Below are 25,072 nucleotides of genomic sequence, written 5' to 3'. Positions count from 1 at the left end.
ACACCTTGTAACGATTTCGTTATAATCCAAGTCAAGGTCATGCTTTTAAATATTCAGAGTATATGATACTGCTGCAAATTCACAAGAGTAAGAGTTTTAACAAACACTTCATTTTATCAACCCATCCACATTAAAATGTCAGTGTCAGTTTACTATTTCTTAACACCTACTCCTATCTTTCTCTATTTCACCCTTTCTTCCGACCAATTCCACTCTTCCACTTTTTTTCTTTCCACCTGTCCTCGCTTTCTCTATTGATTCAAGCCCCTTTCCCACCCAGTGGAGTTCTACCCCCCCTCCGCTTGACAGTGAGATACATAGCTGATACGATCATATCATCCAATTAAAAAAATACACACTAACTGAAATGAGTTTATTCACTGATAAAAATGGAATGTGTGTGATTGTGTTGTTGTGAGGAACTATTGTTCCTTAACTAGGGCGGGGATTCAATGCAAGGCACGTTATTGTGTACCACAGTACACTATACCACAGTACACTACACCACAGTACACTACAACCGACTTTAAAAAGTAATTTACGATTGAGCTGCCATAAGCACTGTGAGTGCCATCTCTGCGAAGGTCAGGGAAAATGCCTTTAAAAGGCGCATTGTCGGATGCATAGTGATGTGCGCTATAACACCTTGGATTGAATCCAGGCCTAGATTAACTTGGAATGCTGTTAGGAAATGTTCTGTTCAAAAGCTGGTGGAGTTGACGTGTAAAATATCAAAATACAGAACACCAGGATCTATAATCCTTTTCAGTTTACCAGTGAATTCATATAGAATCATAAAATGACAGAATTTTGTCATAAAACAAAATACATTTACAAAAACACAAAAGCAGGCTAATATTTTTTCTGAAATGGCCATTTGAGGCGAAACAACATATAAACATACAAACAGACTACCCAACAAGGATTGATATTTACATTCTTACATAGTTGTAGTTCTTCATATTTGCTTTGGAAAAGTATACACAAGATAAAATAGCTAAAATACAATGACATTTCCACAAACAAACAAAAGCATTTCAGTAAACTTTCTTTTTCTTTTTTTCCTTCCTTTTTACAATGATATACAGAGCTCTACCAAGAGATAGCTGCCTTGGAGTGTTTGTACTATTCTAGGTTTCATGGATACATCGGGCCTCACTTTGTCAAAGCAAAAAAACTTTCGCTAGTGTCGAAAGTGACCGTATTACTCCTAATAATCGTAGCAGCATTTTATTTTTGAATCTTTCATTATCAAAACAACCTGAAAAAAAACGCCAATGAGCAGCACTTATCCATGATGCACACAATTTATTTGAAGTGATACGGTTTGTTATGACAAGAGCGGCACTTCTTTGCCTTTTCAAAATACCACCCACTGAGTTTTGCATTAGGTACATATTTTACAAAATGGATGCCAGTTTATTTCATTATTTAAAAAACTGCATTTGTGAATACCAGCATTTGATGATGATCATAAAGGGAGATTCTACTGAGATCAAAGGACGGGAGTAAACAAAGATGGACGTAAGCACAGTATCAATTCCCTTTCAACCCCATGACAGTCGGTAATAAACAACAAGATAAATACGTCCAAATGTTAATTTCAATGACTGGAATTGAAAAGGGACTGACCAACTCCGGTGTTTATTGAGATAATGGTGAGGGGCATTTTGTGCCCATTGTGCTACTCAGAGTCCATAGATGCATTGAATAGCCCTGCCAGCTAAAGCCAACGTCCTGTTTTGACAATTATAGCACCGCTACGAAAGGCGAGCAAGGTTGAGTGGATACACTCCGGTATGCCCTTTCTCTGACTGTTTCCCAAATGGTATTCCCTATGTAGTGCACTACTTTTGACCATAGTGCATTATGTCGGGAATAATAGGATGCCATTTGGGACGCAGGCCCTCTCTACAGAGCATAATGCAATGCGGCAATGACAAAAGGCCCATTGCAGTACCAGTGAACTGGCACGACCTAGCTGTTCTCGCCGACTGCTCATTGAGTGGACAGAGGGGTCAGTGTGAACTCTGTAACAGTAGAAAAGTAGGTGACCGAGGATTGTGGATATTTGTGAAAAATATTTTTAAAAAGGAAAAAAGCACAGGATCAGCATCCCCCCCAAATTCTAACCTTCATTACTGGCAAAACTGATTCAAGATCAGCATCTAGGGGAAATTTCAACCTACTCCTCAAGATGGCTAAAGTGGTGTAGCCACATTGTAGCCATTGAAGATAACGTGAAGCCATTCACTGAAGCCAGTCACTTGCAATTTGCATATACCCTGCACTGCTTTAACTTCACTGCTTCGCGTATATATGTATCTTTTGCTAATGCACCCCAGAGTTTCCAACCCAAAATGGTCCCCCTGTCTTTCTAGAAGACTGGGGATGGCCAACCCTCCTCATAGAGAGTGACTGGGTGTGCAGGAATACACCTGATTCTACTAACCAACTCCTGATCAGGACATTGATTGGCTGAATCAGGTGTGTTCGAGCAAGGCTGGAATAAAAGCTTGCATACCCCGTAGCTCTCCCCACACCCAGGCACACTCCATTTTCACCTTAGCAGTTCATCTGAACAGTGGATGTCCTTTTCCTCTCCTCCCTTCCTCTGGCGACTGTCCCCGCTCAAAGAGGTCAATGGTGAGACAACTATTTTGGGGAATCCGCAGTGTTTGATGAAAGAAGAGGAAAAATGGGAGCCTAGAAAACCTCTTCCTCTTCAGCCTCACAGCCGTACTCTGAGAGAAAAAGAGAAAGGGAGTGAAATGCTAGTGTGTAGGTCCATTGGGTTAGCATTTCAATCAGCAGCATCGCAAGCTCACAGCGCTAGGATTATGTTGCCTGGGGTATGCCTTCGGGGCTGATGCAATTGTTAACAACGTTGATGAAAATAAGCCATAACACCTACGATTCACACACGTTCAAAAGAGCTTGCAATGAATTGTTACTTACCTATTGTGCCACGGATACGTTCTATAGTCAGGTCTGTATTGACATGCTATGACTCACTTCTGTGCTTGTGTGTGTCTTTGTGTTTGTGTGTGTGTTGGTGGTGTATGGATGTTTTTGTACTGTAATGTGTGTGTGTGTGTGTGATCTGCATTGCATGTTCCCTCACCATTTCCTCCCAGGAGCTGCAACGCACTGACACAGGGCTCCTCCACTTCTTCCTCCTCCTCATCCTCTGCCGCTTCGTCATAGGCCACCGGGCCACTCTCCACCATAGTGGGTCCTGGAGGGGCTGGGTTGGGGGTAGGCAGGCTAGACAAGTTGGGCAGAACAGTGGTTGCAGCCGGGGTCAGGTTAGGGGTCACCTGGAAAAGGAACGTGTTTACGTTAAGCAATACTGTCATCTGCTTATGGCCATTGGATACCACTTCTGCCACCGAAATGTCGCTAAATCATGTCTCTAGCAATTTTTTCCCCAATTATTTAAATAGAAGGGAGTGAGTTAGAGAGAGCGAATGGAGACAAAGAGGGAAGAAAGGGGAAAAAAGAGCAACAGAGAGAGTGAGGGATAAATCAGGGACCGCATATCCCAGCAGGCATTTTTATAGGAGTGAAGGGAAGCAACGCCGGGAGGTGTGAGAGGCCTAATTAATCATCATGTACTGGAAAAGAGGAGGGTATTTGAACTAATTATACCATGGCCATCTCTTCTTTCTCTCTCTCTCTTTCAGTCGCTGCCTCTTTCCCTCTCTCTCATGCTAGGGCATAATGAGGACCATCTCCAGACGGTGACAGTCAAGTCATGACCACCAGTAGGGGACCTGATGGCAGACGGTCAGGGAGAACAAGTTGACTAGCCTCAAGCCCCTACAAGGCTCTGACCAAGGGTCTTCAGCACTGTTCACAGGCAGGCTTGTTGAAGCCGGCCTGGGCCAGTGGGGGAGATTGACAGAGAGTGGAGACTGGGATAGTGTGAAGCCATGTTGGCCTTAACTAGTGGGTTCACCAACAAGAGGAGAGACAGAACTATGGCTGGGCCAGGGCAGGGAGGATCCCGATTGAAACTGCAGCAGAGACATGTATACTGAACAAAAATATACAGTTGAAGTCGAAAGTTTACATACACCTAAGCCAAATACATTTAAACTCAGTTTTTCAAAATTCCTGACATTTAATCCTAGTAAAAATTCCCTGTTTTTAGGTCAGTTAGGATCACCACTTTATTATAAGAATGTGAAATGTCAGAATAATAGGGTCAGAAGTTTACATACACTCAATTAGTATTTGGTAGCATTGCCTTTAAATTGTTTTACTTGGGTCAAATGTTTTGGGTAGCCTTCCACAAGCTTCCCACAATAAGTTGGGTGAATTCTGGCCCATTCCTCCTGGCAGAGCTGGTGTAACTGAGTCAGAATTGTAGGTCTCCTTGCTCGCACACGCTTCATCAGTTCTGCCCACAAATGTTATGTTCGTGCTGGCCACTCCAATACCTTGACTTTGGAAGTATGCTTGGGGTCATTGTCCATTTGGAAGACCCATTTGCGACCAAGCTTTAACTTCCTGACTGATGTCTTGAGATGTTGCTTCAATGTATCCACATAAATCCTCATGATCCCATCTATTTTGTGAAGTGCACCAGTCCCTCCTGCAGCAAAGCACCCCCACAACACAATGTTGCCACCCCCGTGCTTCACGGTTGGGATGGTGTTCTTCGGCTTGCAAGTTTCCCCCTTTTTCCTCCAAACATAACGATGGTCATTATGGCCAAACAGTTCTATTTTTGTTTCATCAGAACAGAGAACATTTCTCCAAAAAGTACGATCTTTGTCCCCATGTGCAGTTGCAAACCGTAGTCTGGCTTTTTATGGCGGTTTTGGAGCAGTGGCTTCTTCCTTGCTGAGCGGCCTTTCAGGTTATGTCGATATAGGACTCGTTTTACTGTGGATATACTTTTGTACCGGTTTCCTCCAGCATCTTCACAAGGTCCTTTGCTGTTGTTCTGGGATTGATTTGCACTTTTCGCACCAAAGTACGTTCAACTCTAGGAGATAGAACTTGTCTCCTTCCTGAGCGGTATGGCGGCTGTGTGGTTCCATGGTGTTTATACTTGCGTATTATTGTTTGTACAGATGAACGTGGTACCTTCAGGCATTTGGAAATTGCTCCCAAGGATGAACCAGACTTGTGGAGGTCTACACATTTTTTTTCTGAGGTCTTGACTGATTTCTTTTGATTTTCCCATGATGTCAAGCAAAGAGGCACTGAGTTTGAAGGTAGGTCTTGAAATAGATCCACAGGTACACCTTCAATTGACTCAAATGATGTCAATTAGCCTAACAGAAGCTTCTAACGCCATGACATAATTTTCTGGAATTTTCCAAGCTGTTTAAAGGCACAGTCAACATGTGTATGTAAAGTTCTGACCCACTGGAATTGTGATACAGTGAAATAATCTGTCTGTAAAAAATTGTTGGAAAAACTACTAAGTAGATGTCCTAACCGACTAAACTATAGTTTGTTAACAAGGAATTTGTGGAGTGGTTGAAAAACGAGTTAATGACTCCAACCTAAGTGTATGCAATCTTCCGACTTCAACTGTAAATGCAACATTTAAAGTGTTGGTCACATGTTTCATACGCACAAAAAGGTTATTTCTCTCAAATGTTGTGCTCAAGTTTGTTTACATCCCTGTTAGTGAGCATTTCTCATTTTGCCAAGATAATCCATCCACTTGACAGGTGTGGCATATCAAGAAGCTGATTAAACAGCATGATCATTACACAGGTGCACCTTGTACTGAGGACAGTTTTGTCACACAACACAACGCCACAGATGTCTCACGTTTTGAGGTAGCGTGCAACTGGCATGCTGCCTGCAGGAATATCCACCAGAGCTGTTGCCAGAGAATTTAATGTTAATTTCTCTACTATAAGACGTTTAAGAGAATTTGGCAGTAACTCCAACCGGCCTCACAACCGCAGACCATGTGTAACCACGATAGCCTAGGACTTCCACATCCGGCTTCTTCACCTGCGGGATTGTCTGAGACCAGCCTTCCGGAGAGCTGAATAATCTGTGGGTTTGCACAACCAAATAATTTCTGCACAAACTGTCAAAAACAGGGAAGCTCATCTGTGTGCTAGTCGTCCTCACCAGGGTCTTGACCTGACTGCAGTTCGGCATCATAACCGACTTCAGTGGGCAAATACTCACGTTCGCTGGCCACTGGCAAGCTGGAGAAATGTGCTCTTCAAAGATTCATTCTGGTTTAAACTGTATCAGGCAGATGGCAGACATCTGATGCCAAGTATGGCATCTTGTGGGCAAGCAGTTTGCTGACGTCAACGTTGTGAACAGTGTGCCCCATGGTGGCGGTGGGGTTATCGCATGGGCAGGCAACAAACACAATTGCATTTTATCGATGGCAATGCATAAGGCAAATGGTGGTCACACCAAATACTGATTGGTTTTCTGATCCATGCCCCTACCTTTTTTTAAAGGTATCTGTGACCAACAGATGCATATCTGTATTCCCAGTCATGTGAAATCCATAGATTAGGGCCTAATTGACTGATTTCCTTACATGAACTGTTACTTAGTGAAATTGCTGCATGTTGTGTTTATATTTTTCTTCAGTGTAGAAGAGAGCTTCAGGTTCCACCACTCACTTTCTGTACTGTATCCCTCTCATCTATCTCCCCCTTTAAATGTCTCTCACTGCCAATAAAACGTGTACAAATTCCAAATAAATATATGTAAAAAAAAAAAAAAGACAACATAAAGTCATACACAAATGCAAACATAAGCACAGGCGTCAATCTTCACCCAGTGCCGGGGTTTGGTCTAGTTGTAGCGCTACCGCACCTGAAGCACGTGCCTCTGGAGGCAGGTTAGTGCACCTGGACAACGTGCATCTGGAAGCAGGTTCCACCACTCACATTCTGTACTGTATCCCTCTCATCTATCTCCCCATTTAAATGTCTCTCACTGTCAATAAAACGTGTACAAATTCCTAATAAATATATGTAAAAAAAAAAAGACAACATAAAGACACGTGGCTTCCAAAGTGAACCTTTATGGTTACTCTTTCGAAAGATGCCCCTTTGACGTGTCTTGTAAACGTCTCACTCCTCTCTCTCTTTCTCCTTTCCTGAATGCAGGCTTTACTTCCATTCTGCACACAATGCTCCAGCCAATTAGTGGACTCTTTCATTGGTTCCCTGGAGGTAGCATTGGGTTGCCTGGCAATGGGCAGATGACCCCCGCGAGGTTCTTGTGTGAGGTCCTTTCTACTGCTGATTGGTGAGCTGTGAAGTCTCATTCAGTTGTCAGAGCCCAGAGTAGACCACTAACATGCCAACTCCTGTGATAATCAACATTTAGCCCCATGCTAATACCTTATTAACCAAATGCTTACCGAACTAGAGTTACGTGCTAATACAATGTCGACTGCTGACCCTAAGTTGAACAAGAGCTAACCTAATGAGTACAGTGGACTGTATCAAAACAAACCAATAGTAAGTAGTCACTTACAAAACAGGGTATGGAGCGATCTGAAGAGTAAGATTGAAGGTGCTATTTGGTTTAGGGGTCAAGGGAAATCAATGAAGACCAAGGCCCTATTCAAATAAGTATTAAAATATGCAGACCTGCCACCTTCAGACATTTTTATGAATACCTCTTCAGCATGGTGACGATACTCCCGTCGCCGGACCACATGACACGCACGTTTAGCGTAATAATGATGTTGGCAGAAAACTGCCTCAGTAGTGATGGGTTCTGACTTCTAAACTTGAAAATATGAAATATCCTTATTCAGGGAGAGAGGGGAATGCAGAACGTTAACATTCTGTCAGAACATGTTATTGTTAGACATCAGGTATCCTATGGAAAGGAGAAGAGCCACAGTCTGGTACAAGTCAACAGGACAGCCAACAGTGAGTTGGGGAGGAGTGAGGAATTTGGCCGAGGTCAGCTCAGATGAAGTGAGAAAGAATCACCAAAGTCCTGTCTAGCAACAGAGATCTATTGGCTGTCCAGATGTGTAAGGAGACTCAGCATAGGAGGAAGGTTTAAATACCAGTGCTTGTGTAAATATGTATTTTGCAGCTGTGTGACCCAGTGGGTGAATAAACTTGGTTTGAGCTTTACTAGACATCTGAGTTTTTACTCTGTTTATTTAGAACCTAACAGTTGGCACTGCGAGCAGGGTTCACCACGATTTACAGTGGAACTACAGAGCCAGAATCAGTGAAACAGGAGCTGCCACCAGAAACAAGGTAGGCACAGTTCCTACACCTGTTACCACTCATTCTAACATCTTGCGGAGATGAGAATCGTAGGCTGAACAATTATAGGATACGGACCTAGAAAGCCTGAGTTTATTCAGTAGGCCCATTGTGTAACGACTGGTCGTAAATATAGGGTGTAGGTTAGGTGTTACATCTGCTCCTCCATGCCCTCTACTTCTCATCCTGTGTCTCCCTAACCTGTCGGCACTCCCCCAGTACTGTCTGTCTGTGGGTGTATGTGATTGTGTGAGTGGAGACAGGTGTGCTGGAGTCAGAGCGGATCCCCACCAGCAGCAACCTGTTCCAAAATCAAGACCTCAACAAATATTCAGCCCTGCCACTTCCAGGCTGCCAGATCGTAGCCTCTGCTCAGTCAGTCTGCGTTTCAAGCCGTTTGTTCCTGCATAGATCTTATCCTGTTGTCCCCATTTTTACCTAGCCTGACCCTGCTTTTCTCTCCGCTACTGTTTCTGTCCGCTCTGACTCTGGTCCCTGTCTCCAGTCCCCTCGTTTCGTCAGTCCTGCTTCCCTGCGCCCCCACTCTACTGCTTCCTTGGATTCCACTCCGGACCTGCTTATCCTTCCCCTACTCCCCTTGCCCCAGCCTCAGTTCCTGGTTCCCTACGACCCGCCTGAGCTTTCCCTGGCCTGCACCCCATCTCCCCCCGCTTTTCAATAAATACCTTAGTTACCTTATCCCTGTCTCCTCGTCTGAGTCTGCACTTCTGTTCCCCTGCTCCTCCACGCCTAACAGTTGGTTCCTTTAAAGATAGGTGCCGAGTGGAGGTTTCCCTCTGCGAGATCCATGTATATATATGGTGTAGGGTAGGTTATATAAGGCTAGGTCCCGGGTGGAGCGAGTTCTCTGCGAGATGCATGAGTGACACTACAGTGTAGGTTCTGTGTAGGATAGGTCCCTAGAAGTATTCCCCTGAGAGATCTGTAAGAGGGACGAAAGTCCCAGCTGCAGTGGCCGTGAGGCAGTAGAGTGTATGTGGATAGTAATAAAAGGTTGCCTATCAGTTCTGGAGGAGAGCCTCATCCATGGTTAGAAAAGGAAAAAGGGTATTCAAACGTTGTTTGAACATGATTTAAGTGTATTAGCAGTAGCGATAAGGAAAGAGGTTGGTTTATGCCCTATTGGGGCGGGGAACTGTGACAGATTATGTGGAAATAAGACAACAACTGTGAATAATGTGTTACATGTGTTGTCAACAACAATGATATTTGAATAAGACATTAGGTCACCTGTATTCTCCAGTAGTAAATTGTCAGAAGCTTCACTATCAGGTCCAGTAACCAAATTATTAGGTACCAATACCGTAACTACTCTCCGGGATTGTATGCAAGGTCCTTTCTGACCTTTACCTGAATCCTGACGCTGGCCATAGAGGGGGCAAGAACCTGGAGGCTGTTGGACTTTACACCTCCAGCACATCACTGGACTTTTGTCTTGGATCTTGGGCACAAACAGCTGAGACGTTTTATCCCCAGGGGAGTTATTGGGATACCGGAACAAGGTTTGGAGTTTGGAGGTAGTGCTTCCAGTCCTTCTCAAACTGAGTCCCAAGACGCACCAGATCATCCACATTCTGCACATGTTCCCGAAGTTGACTGGCAAGTTGGGGAACCATGTTCTTAAGAATGAGTTTGACCATCTCCTGCTCAGTAATATCAGCCTTCCATCTCCAACATAGAACTCAATAGGAGAAGGCAAAGTCCTGTATTGGCTCTGCTTCACCCTGGACTCTGTTACAAACTCGTTCCGCCAGTTCATCCTCATACTCCTCTGAGAGGAAGGCTGAGAGGAATATTTTTTTAAACTCCTCCCAGCTTGACACATGTTCATGGACTATCTCCTACCAGTCTCTTGCTGTCCCATGGAGAACATCGCAGAGGGTGGCAAGAACCTCTAAGTCAGTAAGGGGCCGGATAGAAAGGAAATCATTACACTTAGATAGGAAAAACAGTGGATCAACATCATCTTCTGGGCTGCCAAAAGTGGGGAAAAGTAGTTTGATAGGGAGGAAGCTCTCTAGAGAAGACATTACAGTGGCAAGGGGTCTTGGGGAAACGGGAGTTCTGTTGTTTAACAGTATCTTCCGAGGGATTTTCGTAGTGCTTCCTGTCCCTATTCCCTTAATGGTAAGGCCAGTGGCAGAGGTAAGCCCTGAGGGAGCTGCAGAGGATTTGTCCAGAAGGGAAAAGCGCTACATTACCTCCTGGTGCAGCTCCTCCGGCGATCAAACATCACTGATTCCTTAAGATGAGAAATAGGCTAAATTTACAACAGGGAAAAGTGTTACAGTTAGCAAGGTAAAAGGGGCAGAATCGAAAGCGATACAGCTACTACCTATGTCTCTGCCATGGCGACGGGTGTGGAACCAATTTTGAGGTTGGAAGAATCTATGCGAAATACCAGGGGAATGGATTCTAAAAGGTAACAAATTCAAATTACCAGACCAAACACTCCTTTCAAACTCAGAAAACCTTGGTGGGTGGGGGGGGTTTAATCTCGTGAGACATTTTATTTCCTCTTATTCTGAAATAAATGTATAGAATTGACGAAAGGGAGGAGGGGTCACGAGAAATTAGATTGGAGTTAATATTGTAAGTGTCAAGCAACAACATTGGGGATGCCAAACCTGAAATTACTTAAAATGAAAAAATGAAATTACTTAAAATGTTTGTTCATGAACATGTAGGGCATTGTGGTGTGGTGGTTAAGGAAACTCATGGGGAAAAGAGAGACCAGTGAATTTTTAAATGATAAATGATAAATGTCACTGTGTCTAAGGGTAGTACATGCTAAATAAGAGTACATAAACGTTGGGGTGGATTAAAACAAAAACAAACAATTGGAGGGAGGACAGGATGTTGTTTGTAATGAAAACTTTTAGGTTTCTGATTAAGATGTACACTTTCTCTTCCAGAAGAGGAGGGGCTGTCATTATATCTCCCTTTGGAATGTTTCCTGAGACTGTTGTCTTGGGAGAGCAGTTGTAATGAACACGAGGGGAGACAGAGCTTGTTTCAAGCGCAGGGAGCAGCAGGTGTTTGTTGCAAAGGACCACAGGAGGAGACTGGATCTTGGGGCAGGCAGAAGGTCATACACAGGGAGTCCAAAAGGGCAACAGTACAGGCATGGAAAAGGCTAGTAGCGTAGTCCGAGAGATAAGGCAATAGGTAGATAACAGGAAATTTGATAGACTAAAGTACAGGCAGGGAATAGGCAAAATGTGTTAGTGAGGCAGGCCAAAATTATCATACACGGGAGGAGTAAATCACGGTGGAAAAACAGAGCTCAGAAAGCCGTGTGTCACAACACAAACAATACCTCACAGTGATGGGGTGCAAAGAACTGAACTAAATAGTGTGTGATAATGACATACATGTGTGTGAACAGGTGATTAGAATTCAGGTGATTGGGATCTGGAGAGTGAGCTGCGTTCAGGGGATCTAGGTGTTTGAGGGTTTGAGTTGGAAGCAGCAGTTAGTGAAATTCTGCAGTTTTAATAAGTATAAAGGTATCTGGATTCGGCCATAAAGGGAGCTCCCAAATAAGTAAGACCTGGTCATGTGTTTGTTTTTGCCCTACAGTTTACCACACACACCACTCACCGGTTATGAATATTTGTTAGTGGTGTTAATACCATGTTTGATTTATTGTGTGGGGTCTTTTTAATTTGGTTTTAAACTGGGTACGCAGAATGATGGAAATGTTTGACATGTTGTTAAGTGGTTTCTGAAGTACAGGGAAGAAAAGGAAAATAAAATACTTAATGGTGTTGAATGACCTTTGTCCTGACTTTCTGGTGAGGCCTGATCAACCTCAATAGAAATTATCAAGACAATAGGTGAGATTTAAGCATAATATGAATGAGGGGCACTTGTGTCTAGTCTATTTTACCATTACCTTATGGGATACAATTGTGTCCTTATGGAGTTATCAAGAGTTGTAATTCTAATTTGTTTTGTTATTCTAATTTGTTTATTTTTGATTTAACAGGCAGTGGTGGTGTTTTTTCCCCCAAGCATAAATCACGATGCGAGTCATGTGCACAAAGGGGAAATTACCAGTTCCCTGGGGCTTTTGCCATTTGGTAAATATGCAAATAGTTTTTGTTCAGTCTGCATATAAAAGCAAAAGGAACATTGATAATGATTGACTGTTACTCCAAATGGATTGAGGTTTTCCCCACTTTGAGTGATATGTGTATTGCTGTTGTTTTGGTTCTTGTTTTAAACTTTGTTTCAATACAAATCTCACCAGATTGGGTCTGCTGTATTGTCGGGATTTTTCCCTAAGAGTTAGCGCTCTAACTCCCTGACCTGGTAACTCTGCGGTGAAGTCGCCAGTATGATAAGGGAGTATAAGCCAATTTGGAAAATGGTTTCAACAGTGTGTTGAATTGCTCTTTGACATTTGTCTTAGAGATTTTGGTATAAAAAAAAATTGGGAATGTAATAATTTGTCATAGAGTGAATAGTTGGTCTGGATTTCCAGAATCAGAAATGTCTTAAACTGTTGTTTTGCCCGGTCCTCTCTCGAGTTATGGCGAAGGTGACCCCAGATGGTGTATTGATGCATGGTAGGGATAAATTTACCAAGAACAGTGTGAACCCCCCCCCCCCAACTGGCAGAAGAAATAGCGACAAAGGCGTTCACTACGGCCTTGTCTTTCACCACTCCTACCTGTGATCTGAGTCCGAGCCGTCAACCTGTGTACGAGCGGCAGGAGTGCGGCAGGAGTGCGGCATGAGGCCTGAGACCGTGCATGTGGAGTGAGCATGGAGAGAGATCACGTCCAAACTTCTCTCTTGCTGCTGGTGTACTGGTGGGAAAAATGCACCAGACAGAATGGACTGTACAGAATGGTGGTGGCAGCTCAGGTGAGAGACCCGTGCGCTTGGGAAAATCTGATTAATTTCCCAGATATTGAAATCAGGACATTATCATGGCCATCAACTGTGACAGGCATGAGTTACCTATGTGCCGTTGGGAAGATGAACTGTAACGCTACCTGAAAAAGAACATGAAGACATGCCAGAAGGATGAGTGCAGGGAGAAACGGGGGGTGGTCAACCATGCCAATAATTGTTTATTTGGAGTATCAGGTTGATTGTGGAGGTCTGCACACTGCAAAATGTATAGTAATTTAGACTAAGAGTGCATTGAGATACCGATCTGTCATTAACATGCCACTCGTGACAGTAAAACAGGGACTGTAATGAGAAATGTTAATATGGGTAATATATGGTCCGGTTTGTAAATGTACATTCTAACCGTGACAATGTGTGCTAAGTTGAGGGGCTTGAATTCAAGTGGACTCAGCATAAAGCACTAAGGACTGTAATTCTAAATTTGGGTTGGATAATTTATAAAATGTTTTAATTATGATTAGAAGATAAAAAGAGAGAGTGCTGCCCCTCAGCTGTGAGGAGAGCACAAAGTGAGGGGAGGGTGCACTGCTTGAATTTATTGAGGGTTTTAATTCCTTTAAACCTTAACTTTAAAGTGTCCCCCGAAAGGGAGGTTATTAGAGAACCCACTAGATGATAGCTTGGGCCAACCATGAGGGGGTACTGGATAGTAGGGGTTTCGTTTTACAATATCATCAGAATCCTAATGTTAAAGCGCATCAATACATATGGATTGCTGGATGATACAGTACAATTAATTACGTACAAGGCTCATAGTCTGTGTCTTGCTTTGACACCCGAGGATGAGGATGAAGGAGACTAGAATCCCATGGGCTCAAACAGCGAGTAGCAGCAGTGTACAAGAGGGGGGGGGGGGTCAATGTAAATTGTCCGGTGGCGATTATGAATTGTTCAGCAGTCTAATGGCTTGGGGGTAGAAGCTGTTGAGGAGCCGATTTATGTGCGGTAGCAGAGAGAACAGTCTATAACAGTTTATGGGCTTTCCTCTGACACCGCCTATTCTATAGGTCCTGGATGTCAGGAAGCTTGGCCCCAATGATGTACTGGGCAGTTTGCACTACCCTCTGTAGCGCCTTACGGTCAGATGCCGAGCAGTTGCCATACCAGGCCTGTGTTGGACAGAGCCTTTGCATAAGGAGTGTTAATTACAGTCTGGCAGGACCGACATCAGTGTGTTCTGTGGAGTCCCAAAAATCAAGGCATTAACGTTACAGGGAATTGGGAGAGCGGGATGGAATGTGACTGGAGCGGGATGGAATGTGTCTGGGGTGGAGATCTGTGTGGCTCATAAATTAAGGAAGGGGTTAGTAGAGTCTGGGGAACAATACCACTCCGCTGTGCAGAGTGATACAATGGAATAGCTCGTAGAACAGGAAGGACAGCTAACTGTGTACAATATAGAGACTACTATGAAGTTAAATTGTTACGTCACACATACCCATTATTGTGGGAGTAGCAGAGATACTGTTGTCATTTCAGACACTATTGTTAACTTTCAATGATGGGTTTGTCAAAGAAGGTATCGACCGTAGCAGAACACAGGTCCTTGAAAATGTTGGGTGCTAGGGAACCAGGTATGAGTTGGCAGACAGGTAGGGAGTATCTGAAAGGGTTAGTCCTAGATCTATCAGTGAACCACAAAGACAATAGGATGGCAGGAGACAGATTCCATGCAATAGCTATTCTCACGGCAGTCGCTGTAGATACAGTAACTGAAGGAGCGGCAGTATGGCGAAGGATCTTATGGTAACAGCATGGAATTGGACTATGTCTCAAATGAGGGATTTTGAAGTATGCGTCATGGGCAGTGTTAGTAGTAGCAGGGGTTACCTTAGAAGCATTGTTGGGATATCATCTTCTGAGGGAATTGATGTGAAACGTATATACAGTGCTGAGTTACCTCAAGATGAGCTAAAGTTGATTAAGGCCACCACGTGTATATCGTGTGGCCATTCAGGAGGAAGGAGATGAGGAGAGAAGTGAAATTGACATGGCTTGGGAACACCTTTTGGAACCTGTGGCCAGACGTTGGAAGACTGGGTGAAAGCATGAGAAGGTTTTTTAGAACCTTCATTTTTGTGGAACCCAGCAGAAAAAGTATCCCGAAGGCATAGAGTCAGGTGAAAAAAGAGTGGGAATCGTTATGTTATCAGACTGGTTTTTCTTTGCATTTACAGTTGAAGTCGGAAGTTTACATACACCTTAGCCAAATACATTTAAACTCAGTTTTTCACAATTCCTGACATTTAATCCTAGTAAAAGGATCACCACTTTATTTTAAGAAAGTGAAATGTCAGAATAATAGTAGAGAGAATGATTTATTTCAGCTTTTATTTCTTTCATCACATTCCCAGTGGGTCAGAAGTTTACACACACTACATTTGTATTTGGTAGCATTGCCTTTAAATTGTTTAACTTGGGTCAAACGTTTCAGGTAGCCTTCCACAAGCTTCCCACAATGAGTTTGGTGAATATTGGCCCATGCCTTCTGACAGAGCTGGTGTAACAGTCAGGTTTGTAGGCCTCCTTGCTCGCACAAGCTTTTTCAGTTCTGCCCACACATTTTCTATAGGATTGAGGTCAGGACTTTGTGATGGCCACTCTAATACCTTGACTTTGTTGTCCTTAAGCCATTTTGCCACAACTTTGGAAGTATGCTTGGGTCATTGTCCATTTGGAAGACCCATTTGCGACCAAGCTTTAACTTCCTGTCTGATGTCTTGAGATGTTGCTTTAATATATCCACGTAATTTTCCTTGCCATCTATTTTGTGAAGTGCACTAGTCCCTCCTGCAGCAAAGCACCCCCACAACATGATGCTGCCACCCCCGGGCTTCACGGTTGGGATGGTGTTCTTCGGCTTGCAAGCCTCCCCCTTTTTCCTCTAAACATAACGATGGTCATTATGGCCAAATTGTTCTGATGAAACAAAAATAGAACTGAGAACATTTCTCCAAAAAGTACAATCTTTGTCCCCATGTGCAGTTGCAAACCGTAGTCTGGCTTTTATTTATGGCAGTTTTGGAGCAGTGGCTTCTTCCTTGCTGAGCGGCCTTTCAGGTTATGTCGATATAGGACTCGTTTTACTGTGGGTATAGATACTTTTGTATCTGTATCCTCCAGCATCTTCACAAGGTCCTTTGCTGTTGATCTGGGATTGATTTGCACTTTTCGCACCAAAGTACGTTCATCTCTAGGAGACAGAACGCGTCTCCTTCCTGAGTGGTGTGACGGCTGCATGGTCCCATGGTGTTTATACTTGCATACTATTGTTTTTACAGGTGAACGTGGTACCTTCAGGCATTTGGAAATTGCTCCCAAGGATGAACCAGACTTGTGGAGGTCTACAATTGTTTTTCTGAGGTCTTGGCTGATTTCTTTTGATTTTCCCATGATGTCAAGCAAAGAGGCACTGAGTTTTAAGGTAGGCCTTGAAATACATCCACAGATACACCTCCAATTGACTCAAATGATGTCAATTAGCCAATCAGAAGCTTCTAAAGCCATGACATAATTTTCCAAGCTGTTTAAAGGCACAGTCAACTTAGTGTATGTAAACTTCTGACCCACTAGAATTGTGATACAGTGAATTATAAGTAAAATAATCTGTCTGAAAAATTACTTGTCATGCACAAAGTAGATGTCCTAACCGACTTGCCAAAACTATTGTTTGTTAACAAAAAATTTGTGGAGTGGTTGAAAAACGAGTTTTAATGACTCCAACCCAAGTGTATTTAAACTTCCGACTTCAACTGTATAATTATGCAAAGCTTAACACATTATTAATACTTCAAGTCTTGTGCTATCACTCTCTTAGGAATCAGTAGGAGGAAATAGAGACAGTCAATAGCTCCAGCTGAAATGCCATTATCAGTTGACCGACGAGAAATGGAAATAAGAGTGTGCATAGTGTGATTACAGATCAGAGGCCACACGTCTCGGAGATGTAAACCTAATAATCAACTGTGAATGATAATCATGTTTTGTTTGGGTTCATTTCTAAGTAATTTCCAAGTTTATATTATGTTGAACAGTATGGAATTATTGTTTAAAAGGGGGGACTGATGGGTTCTGACTTCTAAACTTGAAAATATGAAATATCCTTATTCATGTCACTGAGGAAGAGAGGGGTATGCAGAAAGTTTACATTCTGTCAGAACATGTTATTGTTAGACAACATGTATCTTATGGAAAGGAGGAGAGCCACAGTCTGGTACAAGCCAACAGGACAGCCGTGAGTTGGGGAGGAGTGAGGAATTTGTTCGAGGTCAGCTCAGATGAAGTGAGAAAGAACAGGAATCACTAAAGTCCTGTCTAGCAACAGAGATCTATTGGCTGTCCAGATGTGTAAGGAGACTCAGCATAGGAGGAAGGTTTAAATACCAGTGCTTGTGTAAATATGTCTTTGTCTTATGCAGCTGTGTGACCCAGTGAGTGAATAAACTTGGTTTGAGATTTACTAGTCGTCCGTGAGTTTTTTCTGTTTATTTAGAACCTAACAGTAGGAATGGTAGGATATAGACTGTTATGGGTACTTGGTAATTGGCTGGTCTTTCTTTAGAAACATTTTCAATACATTTTCAATCAGGGCTCTCCCTAGGATTTTCTGGCAAGGTGGTGCTGATGCATTTAGCATTTTTAAAAACCTGTAACTGTCATTTCCTGAAACCTAGTGTCTTAAATTAAATCAAATAATATAACCAAAACAGTAGTCTAGTGTTTGATCCAGAATTAAATTAAGGTGGTCTCAATGACACCTTTACATGATTTTAGGTCAAATGCAGGGGTAATGATTATTCTAACGCAGGGGTGTCAAACTAATTTTGCCTTGGGGGCCACATTCGGTCATCAACGAGGTCCGAAGGGCCGCACTGAATTAAAAAAATATTTCCTAGCTGTCAAAATTAGCAATAAATACTCGATCTTAAATGTTTTTTTATTTTTTATTATTCCCCTGACTGTGTAGCTTTCATTTAGGTGATTATGAGCGAGCTGGACACAGTCAACAAACTGTTAGAATGTAGGTCCATTATAATTTCTACACAGTTTCGATTTGGTTTTAGTTATTTTGAAGTACAGTGTATATATACAGTACCAGTCAAAAGTTTGGACACACCTACTCATTCAAGGGTTTTTCTTTCCTTTTTACTATTTTCTACATTGTAGAATAACAGTGAAGACGTCAAAACTATGAAATAACACATGGAATCATGTAGTAACCAAAAAAGTGTTAAACAAATCAAAACACATTTTTTGATTTTAGATTCTTCAAAGTAGCCACCCTTTGCCTTGATGACAGCTTTGCACACTCTTGGCATTCTACCAGCTTCACCTGGAATGCTTTTCCAACAGTTTTGAAGGAGTTCCCACATACGCTGAGCACTTGTTGGCTGCTTTTCCTTCACTCTGCGGTCCAACTCATCCCAAACCATCTAAATTGGGTTGAGGTTGATTGTGGAGGCCAGGTCATTTGATGCAGCACTCAATCACTCTCCTTCTTGGTCAAATAGCCCTTACAGAGCCTGGAAGTGTGTTGGGTCATTGTCCTGTTGAAAAACAAATGATAGTCCCACTAAGCGCAAACCACATGGGATGGCGTATTGCTGCAGAATGCTGTGGTAGCCATGCTGGTTAAGTGTGCCTTGAATTCTAAATCACAGACAGTGCTGCCAGCAAAGCACCCCCACACCATCACACCTCCTCCTCCATGCTTAATCTACTCTCCGTCTCACAAAGACACGGCAGTTGGAACCAAAAATCTCAAGTTTTGACTCATCAGACCAAAGGACCGATTTCCACCGGTCTAATGTCCATTGCTTGTGCTCCTTGGTCCAAGCAAGTCTCTTCTTCTTATTGGTGTCCTTTAGTAGTTGTTTCCTTGAATAAATTTGACCTTGAAGGCCTGATTCACACAGTCTCCTCTGAATAGTTGATGCTGATGTGTCTGTTACTTGAACTCTGTGAAGCATTTATTTGGGCTGCAATTTCTGACGCAGATAACTCTAATGAACGTATCCTCTGCAGCAGAGGTAACTCTGGGTCTTTCTTTCCTGTGGCGGTCCTCATCAGAGCCAGTTTCATCATAGCGCTTGATGGTTTTTGCGACTGCACTTGAAGAAACTTTCAAAGTCCTTGAAATGTTCCGGATTGACTGACCTTCATGTCTTAAAGTAATGATGGACTGTCGTTTCTCTTTACTTATTTGAGCTGTTCTTGCCATAATATGAACTTGGTCTTTTACCAAATAGGGCTATCTTCTGTATACCACCCCTACCTTTTCACAACACAACTGATTGGCTCAAACGCATTAACAAGGAAAGAAATTCCAGAAAATAACTTTTAACAAAGAACACATGTTCATTTAAATGCATTCACATCAAATCAAATGTTATTGGTCACATACACATGGTTAGCAGATGTTATTGCAAGTGTAGCGAAATGCTTATGCGTCTAGATCTGACAATGCAGCAGTATCTAACAGGTAATATTTAACAATTCCACAACAAAAACTAATTTCTAACAAATTCCACAACAAAACCTAATACACACAATCTAGTAAACGTAACCTTTATTTAACTATGCAAGTCAATTAAGAACAAATTCTTATTTACAATGACGGCCTACGTAAAGGAATGGGATAAGAATATATAAGTATAAAATATATGGATGAGCAGTGACAGAGCGGCTAAGATGCAATAGACAGTAAAGAATAGATAGTGAAGGATACAGTATATACATATGAGATGAGTAATGCAAGATATGTAAACATTCTTAAAGTGGCATTATTAAAGTGACTAGTGATCCATTTATTAATGTGGCCAATGATATCAAGTCTGAAGGTAGGCAGCAGCCTCTCTGTGTTAGTGGTGGCTGTTTAACAATCTGATGGCCTTGAGAGAGAAGCTGTTTTTCAATCTCTCTGTCCCAGCTTTGATGCACCTCTACTGACCTCGCCTTCTGGATGGTAGAGGGGTGAACAGGTAGTGGCTCGGGTGGTTAATGGCCTTGATGATCTTCTTTGCCTTCCTGTGACATCAGGTGTTGTAGGTGTTCTGGAGCGTAGGTAGTTTGCCCCCAGTGATGCGTTGTGCAGACCGCACCACCCTCTTGAGAGCCCTGCGGTTATGGCCGGTGCAGTTGCCGTACCAGGCGGTGATACAGCCTGACAAGATGCTCTCAATTCTGCAACTGTAAAAGTTACTGAAGGTTTTTGGTGACAAGACACATTTTTTCAGCCTCCTGAAGTTGAAGAGGCGCTGTTGTGTCTTCTTTATCACACTGTCTGTGTGTGTGGACCATTTCAGTTTGTCGGTGATATGTACACCAAGGAACTTCAAACGTTCCACCTTCTCCACTGCTGTCCCGTCAAGGTGAATAGGGGGGTGCTCCCTTTGCTGTTTCCACGATCATCTCCTTCGTTTTGAAAATGTATGATTGGCTCAGCTCCAACTTCAAATGGTTGAGTCTAAAACCACAATGTGCCAGCTAGAAACCTCTTTTTGTATATTTTAGAGTAGTTTTTTTAACCAGAGTACTTTGACCTTAAATTGCAGGCATGTTATGCAAAATGCTTGCAGGTTGGCAGGTCTGAAAATGGTCATCTTAATTTTTCCAAGTCACATTAAATACAGTTTATTTTACAGCTCAGTTTAAGGTGGTATTTACGTTGTATTTACTAGGAAACTACGTGGTAACAATGGATACTTTCTGGTACTTACCTCACATAATTTATAACTACCTGGTACCAAATGGTACAAACTACGCTTATGTAAATGAATCTCAAAGAAACTAAATTGTAATTTATATGCAATTATTATGTAACTGTAATTTCAAAGTAACTATCTGTTAAATACCGGGCTGTAAAATAATGGGTTACCGAATTTAGATTTTGTTGTGTGTGGTGGGGCTCACCTGTGAAGCGGCTCTCTTCTTCTTGGTAGCAGAGGATATAAGTGGACGGAGTCTGAAAGAGAGAAGAATGTCTAAACCATCAGAATTGACAAAGAGAGCACAAGCATGAGTAACCTTAGCTAACACTCGATGAAACAACAGAATGCTACACAACAATTTACCAAACTAGCACACCTCCTACATTATAGGACTCCGGAGTGGCGCAGAGGTCTAAAGCACTGCATCTCAGTGTAAGAGGCGTCACTACAGTCCCTGGTTCGATTCCAGGTTGTATCACATCCGGCCGTGATTGGGAGTCCCATAGGGTGGCACACAATTGGCCCAGCGTCGTCCGGGTTTGGCCGGTGTAGGTCGTCATTGTAAACAAGAATTTGTTCTTAACTGACTTGCCTAGTTAAATAAAGATACAAAAATTATATTAATTTTCTACATTATAATTGAACGCAAGACTCACCAACCTCCCCTCCAATAAAAAAAAGAGTTTTCTGGAAATAAACTATTTATTACAGCAAATGAACAACCCCGCCCACCCTTCAACCTACTTGCCGTTTTGACTTTCAAACATGCGCATTTGAAACATTTCAGTCCAAGACCTTCCCCGCTGGGGTTCAAGAAACCCTCTGGCATTGATGAAACGCTGGGGCTAAATTGGCTAGAAATCAGCTTTTAACATCAAACGCTACTATTTAAAGCTAATGCTATTTAAGGCTTATATCAAAAAGCGCTCTCTTACAAAGTTAATTAGTCTTAAGGGGGAAGTGGGGGAAATGAGGGATTCTGGAAGGTTGGATGGAAAGTGACCTTGACGTGTTTCGGTGAGGAGAAGGAGAATGCGGTGGTACTGTACTTCTCTAAGGTAGGCTACGTCTGTAAGGCTGTTTATGGCACCTAGTTGGGGAGTTTCCTCTAACTCAGGCAGCGGCCACATTCGGACGCATGAACATGGATGAAATCATATATGCATTCATCAATTGTCTGCTTTTGTCCGTCAAATTACAGCCCAAGTCAACTATTTTCATATGAGTTGCATAAATAAAAGACGGACCGATTTATGCATTTTTTATCTGACAATCATCTCTGTTGTCCATCATACATCAACAGATGACTCAGATTGAAAAAGGATTAGCTCAATACGGAATGTTCAGACACAAAATGTAAATGTGGCCACAGCCTAAATAAGACACCACTGACTACTCTATCCATCAGTGTCATTGTAATATTACCTTTATAGAAGATAGGTGTAGCATGTTAAAAAGGAAAAGCAGCAAGAAATATTTTAACAAAATACACAAGTGCCCTAGCCTCACCAAACCCAGACATATACACAACTAAGTCGCTCAAACATAACTCATATACCCTGACAAATTAATTCATTAAATATAGTTTACACACAAACAAATGCAAATACAAACAAACTCCCTCCCTCCCTCCCTACCCCCCTCCCTCCCTGTATGGAAGAGAGAATTTCCCCCATCTCCTCTTCCACCCCCCTTGTAGAGGAATAGGGGGTCTCCCTGAGGACTCAGTGGGAGTGCTTTCCTCTTCGATAAGGGAAAGTGCCACTAATTAATCTGATTAGGGAAAGGGAGGAGGCAAAAAAAGGGGGGTGGAGGGATAGCGTTTCTCGTTTGCCAAGCAGGGCTCTCTCTCTCTCTCCCTTTGTCGAGCCTCATTAAGAGAGGCTGTAAGCATTAGCCATCTGCGTAGTTCAACGGCACATGCTTCTAGAAATACAGTGGGTTGAACCTCCGTCTTCCATTGAAAGCAGTGGCTAGCGGTGCGCTAGTAGTTTGATTCTAGGCTAGCAGACGTTGAATCAAACTGCTGCTTAAGCCACAACAGTTTTCAGTATTCAGTGTGTTTGTTAGTGTTTTTATAACTCAAATGTTCCAAATTCAATCTCACTGACACATAGAAAGACCTGTTAAAAATGGGCGGAATATAAAGAAGAAGCATGTCATTTCTAGCCATCCCATGTCTACGTCCTCCTCACAACAACCACAATAACCTTCCTCGGCGTGCCAGCAAGTTCACCAGTGCCACACTATCATTAGGACTGCTGTGCGCCCTTACTGGAGAAACACAACCACCCCTAGGGTGGGATGGCGAGCGCAGCAAACCGTAACACAACCGAGTAGAGTGAGTCAATAGCCTTGGACAGAGAGCTCTCTTTCACCCAGCTGTGACTAATACACTTACAGCATGGGCCAGATAATAGCCATGTAGCCCGCGGGGCCTGAGTTTCGCGCTTGCACACTTCCTAAAGTTAAATACAGTCAATGCATATATAGCTATAGCTATATAATCCTGTCATAGGCGGATCATGGTGTGCTGTGCAGCCAGCTAACCAGCAGACATACAGAAATATTCTGGATGCAAGCATGAAACAGAATTGAGGTGTGAGGAATCTTAGTCATATGCACACAGTGTGAATACAGTCACACAGCTGATAGGCGGATCAAAGAGCGTAAGGTTGATTGAAGTCAAGGTCAAAAGGACAGGTCAGGTTTGTTTTTTGTTATCATATACCAGAGCATTGTTGAATACTCTATTCTGATGTGCTTGTAAGGCATTCTAGAGTGTGCATTATTTTCAGATAAATGGACAGTTGGAAAAGTTATTGTACACCAATTGTTTTTGTTCCAGCAATAGGTGCCTTATTAACGTTTTAAATCAATGCACCAAGCGGACCTTACTTGCTACAAAGTGACAAAAAACGAAATCAACAACCACACATACAGAAATGTCTGGATGCGAAGGTGAAATTGAACTGAGGTGTGAGGAATGTTAGTCACACGCAGTGCATATACAATAAAACAGCTCCTCGGTTACGTTGATTGAACACAAAGGTCAAAAGGCCAGTTTGTTGTGTGTAGAAGCACTTTTGTTTTTTGTTATCATGCCAGTTAGTATTCTGACCTTCCATTTTGGTCCAAAAGTAATGGGAGGGAATCAATAGCAATTCTACAGAGCGCACTGCACACTGGGCCTTAATGCTGTCTGTGAGGGCAACTATGCAACCGCAGACAGACCCGAGCAAAAGCATCTGCCAATTCAATCAGGTATTTATATGGTTTTCAAATTCAATTCTCAAAATGCATCAGGGTATTTTCCTAGAACGAGTTGCCGCTTGCCGATGCAATAACGAGCATCCATTTGAAGGAAACGCATGTGCGTATTACACACACACACACTAGCACACGACACAGAGTGGTAGGTAGCCTAGTTAGGGCGGCAGGTAGCCTAGCGGTTAGAGCGTTGGGCCATTAACAGGAAGATGGCTAGAATCCCAAGCTGATGTGTCCTTGAGCAAGACACTTAACCCTAATTGCTCCAGGGTCACTGTTGATAATAGCAGACCCTGGCTGTGACCCCACTCTCTGAGGGTGTTCCAGGGGGAGTTGGTATATGCAAAAAACTAATTTCCAATTCAAACATGCGCATTCATACACACTTGTACATGAGTTAAATGTGTTTCCATCGCATTTTCAACTCTACCGGTGACTTTGTCACAAAAAAAATGGTTGCGATTGTCGTAGCTGAATCAGAATTAGTTAGGTAACATAGATAAATAAGATGTTTTATTTATTTCATAATATGCAGAATATCAGAAAGGGAGAAGGGCTCCACTATGTCTGTACGCTAGTCACTCCCTTCTTTTCCCATTGGGGGGAGGAGTATGGCAGTGTCTGGAATCATTGTATTATCCCTCTGATGTGTTGATGAATCTTGAGATAGGGGAGTGAACCTCTAGGTCATATACTTAGTGAGCTTGTCCAGGAGTGGGGAGAGGAGGGGGTGTATTTGAGATGGACGTATCTAGAATTGATATATGCCATTGGATGAGGTACTGTTTTGGTACCAAGAACGAGATTGGAACCTCGTCTAAAGAGACCAAACTGAACAATAATTTATAGCTAATGCTATCTGGATGGGATACTCCTCTTTCAAGTAAAAGGTTCTTTGTAATG

At 42.7% G+C, this 25,072-nt stretch overlaps 1 protein-coding gene across 3 annotated transcripts in view; it reads right to left on the bottom strand.

Annotated features, from left to right (window-relative positions):
- Positions 1-359: 359 nt before the first annotated feature.
- Positions 360-25,072, bottom strand: part of brf1b (BRF1 RNA polymerase III transcription initiation factor subunit b) — a 132,600-nt gene continuing 107,887 nt past the window's right edge. For all 3 annotated transcript variants that reach the window (XM_055872474.1, XM_055872475.1, XM_055872476.1), the window contains 3 exons: positions 21,102-21,153; positions 3,125-3,320; positions 360-2,744 (listed from right to left, as the gene is read on the bottom strand). In XM_055872474.1, the coding sequence (XP_055728449.1) occupies positions 2,707-2,744; positions 3,125-3,320; positions 21,102-21,153 (286 nt within the window). In that variant the 3' untranslated portion in view covers positions 360-2,706. The remainder of the gene's footprint in view (positions 2,745-3,124; positions 3,321-21,101; positions 21,154-25,072) is intronic.

This window comes from Salvelinus fontinalis, chromosome 20 (assembly GCF_029448725.1).
Source record: "Salvelinus fontinalis isolate EN_2023a chromosome 20, ASM2944872v1, whole genome shotgun sequence".
Lineage (NCBI taxonomy): Eukaryota > Metazoa > Chordata > Actinopteri > Salmoniformes > Salmonidae > Salvelinus > Salvelinus fontinalis.
This window is presented reverse-complemented; position numbering and strand designations above follow the sequence as displayed.